General features: G+C 32.2%; 1 protein-coding gene across 1 annotated transcript; it reads left to right on the forward strand.

The window, feature by feature from the left end:
• Window positions 1-473: 473 nt before the first annotated feature.
• On the forward strand, window positions 474-5,541 carry LOC148266833 (beta-galactosidase-like). The gene is made up of 18 exons (XM_088216260.1): window positions 474-678; window positions 808-903; window positions 1,002-1,114; window positions 1,203-1,269; window positions 1,474-1,566; window positions 1,672-1,815; window positions 1,911-1,999; window positions 2,131-2,236; window positions 2,407-2,494; window positions 2,576-2,694; window positions 2,790-3,139; window positions 3,560-3,651; window positions 3,751-3,848; window positions 3,929-4,048; window positions 4,150-4,266; window positions 4,398-4,609; window positions 4,724-5,000; window positions 5,243-5,541. Exons 1-18 carry the CDS (start codon window positions 517-519, stop codon window positions 5,351-5,353), a joined length of 2,454 nt encoding a protein of 817 aa, XP_088072386.1. The 5' UTR covers window positions 474-516; the 3' UTR covers window positions 5,354-5,541.
• Window positions 5,542-5,749: the final 208 nt, after the last annotated feature.

Here is a 5,749-nt window from a genome sequence, read left to right on the forward strand (position 1 = left end):
ATGCCAAGAGAATTTGGTTTAACAACAATGCCATTGACTGTATATGCTATATATAATACATATATATATCCTCAGCAGATATCTTCTCTCTTGTCAGCTCCATAATTCTTTATCATAACAGCAAATTATTTCTAACTAAAATGTTGGTGAGAAAATTATGTGAAACTGCCATTTTTTAAGATAATAAAGTTCTAATTTGAATTTATTCACTAATAAAAGACTACCATATATATCCTTAACATATCAGTTGTATATATATATATGCGCTATATATATCCTTAACATATTCGTTGTCTCTCCAGCTAGCTCCGCAATTCATTACCATAACACACAGATTAATTGGATTTGCCATATTTTTCATGAAAAGAAAACATCCTTTGAATTTATCCACTAATAAAAGAATAACCTCAATTGGAATTGACAGCTAATGAGTGGCTATTGTATTATATATATGTGTGGTGCTCTATGTGCATTTTAAAATCTGAATATCAGTGCGATATTCATGCATTAATCAAAATGTCTAGGTTTTTTATTGTTCTTCTTGCAATAAGTTTCTCTTTCCTGTGCTCATCTTCATCAGCTATACAAATTGACTATGATGCTAATGCAGTTATCATCGATGGCCAACGTCGAATTATTTTGTCTGGTGCAATCCATTATCCTCGCAGCACCCCGCAGGTACCATATAACCATACTTCAATTATTGTTCTGAAATCTTTCATAAAGAAAATAAATCGACCAACAAACTGATAAATAAATAAGGCAATCGAGAATGATATCAACATTATTCAAATATGTTTTATGCAGATGTGGCCTGATCTAATACAAAAGGCGAAAAATGGTGGCCTTGATGCTATTGAAACATATATATTTTGGAATGTACATGAACCTCGACGACGAGAGGTCTGAATTTTTATCTTATATATGTATGTAGATTTTGTAGTGGTTGAGATGAGGAAAACCTGTAACTGATGTATTTATTACTTGGAAATTTTATGTAGTATGATTTCACCGGAAATTTGGATTTCGTGAAGTTCTTTCAACTAATTCAACAGGCTGGTCTCTACGGTATTATCCGAATTGGTCCTTATGCTTGTGCCGAATGGACTTACGGGTAAAGTTCTTCTGAGTCATAGGAAAAAATAAGAGGATATGAAAAGCTATAAAGTTAATTTCTTTTCTTCTTTTCTTATAATTGACAGAGGATTTCCAGTTTGGTTACACAACATTCCAGGAATCGAGTTCAGGACAAACAATGAAATATACAAGGTCCTAATCCTAATCCTAATCCTATTTAATATACACTTAGGATATAATATCAAATTGATAAGTATGAGAACCCATATTAGTTTAAATAACTATTGGATAACTCTTTCTAATATTATATGCTTTTGGGTTTTATGTTTCCTTTACTTTGTATTACATTTTTTTCAATTACTTTTAACGTTCCTTAATTACTTCATTTACTTACAGAACGAGATGCAAATTTTCACCACCAAGATAGTGAACCTTTGCAAAGAGGCCAAGCTATTTGCTTCACAAGGAGGACCCATAATTCTTGCACAGGTTTCTCCCATTTCACCCTTATAGTTTTCTTCTTTCTTAAAGAAAATTGTCCCATAGTTGCATATATATGTATATATATATTTATGTCTGTGTATATATGGACAGATTGAGAATGAATATGGCAATATCATGGGACCTTATGGAGGGGCAGGAGTTGCATACATGAACTGGTGTGCAGAAATGGCTATAGCTCAGAACATTGGCGTACCTTGGATCATGTGCCAACAGGATAATGCTCCACGGTCTGTGGTATGGATTCTTTGTTCATCAAATATTTTCACTTACCTAAACTGAAATTAAACATATAACATATATATAAATAACTCCTCCCTATGTTTTCATAGATCAATACTTGTAATGGCTATTACTGCGACTCCTTTAACCCTAACAATCCCAAGAGTCCCAAAATGTGGACAGAAAATTGGATTGGATGGTGAGCTTTCCTCTTCTTAATTTCTCTTTATCTCTATCACTTTGGGTATTTCATCTTTTTTCTTTCTTTCATTTATTTTTCTGCCATGCAAATTCACTGAGCTTGAGTGGCAATGGATGAAATATATACAGGTTTAAGAAATGGGGTGAAAGGGATCCTCATAGAACTGCAGAAGACACAGCATTTGCCGTTGCGCGATTCTTCCAAAGGGGCGGCGTTCTGCAGAATTATTATATGGTTAGATTTACCAATCGAATTTTAACAAGTCACCTGATTTTCAAGATTAAATTATAACAAGAAAAATTTTAAAACTAAATTACAAGATAACCCATTAGAACTTGATATTTTTTTCCAATGACAATATTGTTTGTTGGTTAACTATCTTTTCTTTCCGTATAAAATTTCAGTATCATGGAGGAACCAACTTTGGACTCACAGCAGGAGGTCCATTAATCACAACATCTTATGATTATGATGCTCCACTTGATGAATATGGTAATTAATCAACGAAATATTAAAATTATCATTTCCTATCGGATCAAGGTCGAAATTAAAAATACTCCAATATGGTTGTAGGCAATCTGAATCAGCCGAAATGGGGACATCTCAAACAACTTCATGCAGCCCTAAAATTGGGAGAGAAGATTATCACAAATGGTGTACAAACAACCAAGAACCTAGGCAATGGAGTCGATGTAATTAAACAAAATATTGCAAAAATAGTAAATTTATTGTCTAATACGATAACTCAATGTGATATATTGATTGTTGTTGTTGTTATAATTATCAGCTTACTACTTATACCAACAATGCAACTGGAGAGAGATTCTGCTACTTGAGCAATATAGATGGAAGCAAAGATGCAAATATTGATTTGCAACAAGAAGGAAAATACTTTGTGCCTGCTTGGTCTGTTAGCATTCTCGAAGGTTGTAACAAAGAAATTTATAATACTGCTAAGGTAAACGTTCAGACGTCGATAATGGTAAAAAAGCCATTGACAGCAACAGCCTCGTGGTCATGGACACCAGAGATCATGAAAGATACCCTTCATGGAAAGGGAAACTTCACTGCCTCAAAGCTTCTTGATCAAAAACAAGCATCTTCTGAGTCAAGCGACTACTTATGGTATACGACAAGGTACGATAATTTATTAATCTGCTACTCTTGTAGGATAGTTTTCGAAAAGAAAAATACATTACTTTTATATCCACAAAAAAATGCATTCAAACTTTTTTGTGAAAAAGAAATAGTGGTTGGCACTAAAATTTTTTTAAGAGTGAAATTTCTTTCTATATGGAATTCAAAGAGTTTTTCTTACAATAATAAATAATAAAGCATTAGAATATTTTGAATTAACTATATAACTTGAAAAGCTAATTTCTTATAGAATGTAATATATTTTTATAAAATAGAAGTTTTTATAAAAATAATAAATAATTTCTATTGAAACTGAAATATTTTGTTTACTTAGTTCAAAATTTAATTAGATATTTTGTATGTATAGTTTTTTAGAAAAATACACATGATTCATCTTTTATTTTCCTCTACTTGACACAGTTTTAACATCAACGCTAAGACAAAGAATGCAATTCTATATGTCAATTCATCTGGAGAAGTCCTTCATGCATATGTCAACAAGAAGTTAATAGGTAATTATATTTTAGTATATGATTTTTTAAAAAAAAATTATGCCATAATTTTTTATTCTAGTAACTCCTTTTAAAAAAATTAATTCTGTGATGAAATAGGTGATCAAATGGGGAATACCTTCCAATTCCAAAAACCTATCTCTCTTAAACATCCGAAGAATACTATTACCTTGCTTAGCGTCACAGTTGGACTGCAGGTGTGTGATATGTCTTACCTTAATTTACATTAGTATAAACATGTATGGATTTCATCTTATTTTCACTATAAAATTTACAGAATTACGGCTCTTTCTTCGATGTGCAACCGAATGGCATTAGTGGAGGCCCGGTTAAATTGATTGATGCCAAAACTAATGCTACCTTGTTAGATTTATCATCAAATCTATGGACTTATAAGGTAACTAAATTTCGTTGGAATTCCTCCAAAGAATATCAAAAGTTATGATCTTTTAAACTTATGATTGATATATTTCATCTTTTAAATTTGTTGACTTAAAGATCGGGTTAAACGGAGAAGCAAAAAGACTCTTTGATCCAAACTCAAAAAAAGCTAAAGGCCATGCTTGGTTTACCACAAAACAGGTCCCTAAAGGGAGACCCATGACTTGGTATAAGGTAAAAGTTTTAACTCCACACTAGGTAAGAGTATTATTATTTTAATACTCTTATCCCGTGTTAGAAAAAATTGGCATCATTGAGCTCCAAATTTTTTTCCTAACTCAAGAATAAACTCTATTCTTGTATAGACAAGCTTCAAGGTACCTCAAGACACAGATCCTGTAGTAGTGGATTTGCAAGGAATGGGCAAGGGACATGCGTGGGTGAATGGTAATAGCCTTGGTCGATTTTGGCTTACGCAAATAGCTGATCTGAATGGTTGTAGTGCCACATGTGATTACCGAGGAGGTTATTCAGCAAACAAATGTGTGTCAAATTGTGGAAATCCTTCTCAGAGATGGTATTTACATATATATACATTTTTTTCATTAATGAATCCTCTAGTAAGTTATACATTTTGAAAAAAATTAGTAAGAAAATAACATTATATGACGATAGCCCTTGATTGTACTAGGTACCATGTCCCAAGATCATTCCTCAATAATGGAGATAACACATTGGTTTTGTTTGAAGAATTTGGTGGAGATCCTTCAAATGTCTCTTTCCAAACAATAACAGTTGGAACCGTTTGTGGTAATGCATATGAAGGGAGCACATTAGAATTATCATGCCAAGGAGGCTCAAAGATTATGGGAATTGAATTCGCTAGCTTCGGAGACCACCATGAATCATGTGGTTCCTTTTCAAAGGGCTCTTCTGAGGCAATTAATACCTTGTCCATTGTGCAGAAGGTAAAATATGTGGAATGTGTATTGAGTTTATGGACGTTCATAATTGATTGGATCAAAGAATCATACCTGATCAGTTTTTTTTTTTTAAAAATACAATATGGTTCAATTTTTCGTTTACAATTAGATGATCAAAAAATTTTTTATCATCTCTGATTCTGGACCAATGAACATTACTTTTTTAGTTTATATATATATATACACACACATTGATTGATATTTTCAAAAATTAAATCTTCTTATAGGTATGTGTTGGAAAAGGAATTTGCTCGATTGAGGTATCCGATAAAACATTTGGAGGAAACAACGCAACAAGCTCCGACAGGAGACTAGCTGTGCAAGCTGTTTGCTCGTGAGTTGGCTAGGAACACATAACAATGTTGCAATAAGTCTTAACTCAGCGAAATGATCTATTGAAAGAACAAGTGCATGTAAAAAATAATAGTCCCCATCACGTGAGATATGATGGGGTTATTAGCTAACAATTTATTATAGTATGTAAATCATTTTTTCAATTTTTAATGAATTCTCATTCATTTTATCATTTACTACTTCATATGAATTTTATTCATGAATGAAATTTTTCTATTTTTATATGCAATAATAAACAATATTAAGATCACAAGATCATATTAATAAGACCCACTTCATTTAGTCCAATAATTTATGGTTGCTCCATATATATGTCGCTAATGAGTTATTCTTTAAACTCTTTGCTATATGAAGGGCAAACTTTTTCAATGGACTTCATT

The sequence above is a fragment of the Carica papaya genome, chromosome 3 (assembly GCF_054855325.1).
Source record: "Carica papaya isolate Zhongbai chromosome 3, ASM5485532v1, whole genome shotgun sequence".
Taxonomy (NCBI): domain Eukaryota; kingdom Viridiplantae; phylum Streptophyta; class Magnoliopsida; order Brassicales; family Caricaceae; genus Carica; species Carica papaya.

Coding starts and splice junctions, on each gene's coding strand:
- LOC148266833 (XM_088216260.1), top strand. CDS start 517: ATGTCTAGGTTTTTTATTGTTCTTCTTGCAATAAGTTTCTCTTTCCTG. Junction 4,610..4,723: donor GGAAATCCTTCTCAGAGATG/GTATTTACATAT, acceptor TGATTGTACTAG/GTACCATGTCCCAAGATCAT. Junction 5,001..5,242: donor CCTTGTCCATTGTGCAGAAG/GTAAAATATGTG, acceptor ATCTTCTTATAG/GTATGTGTTGGAAAAGGAAT.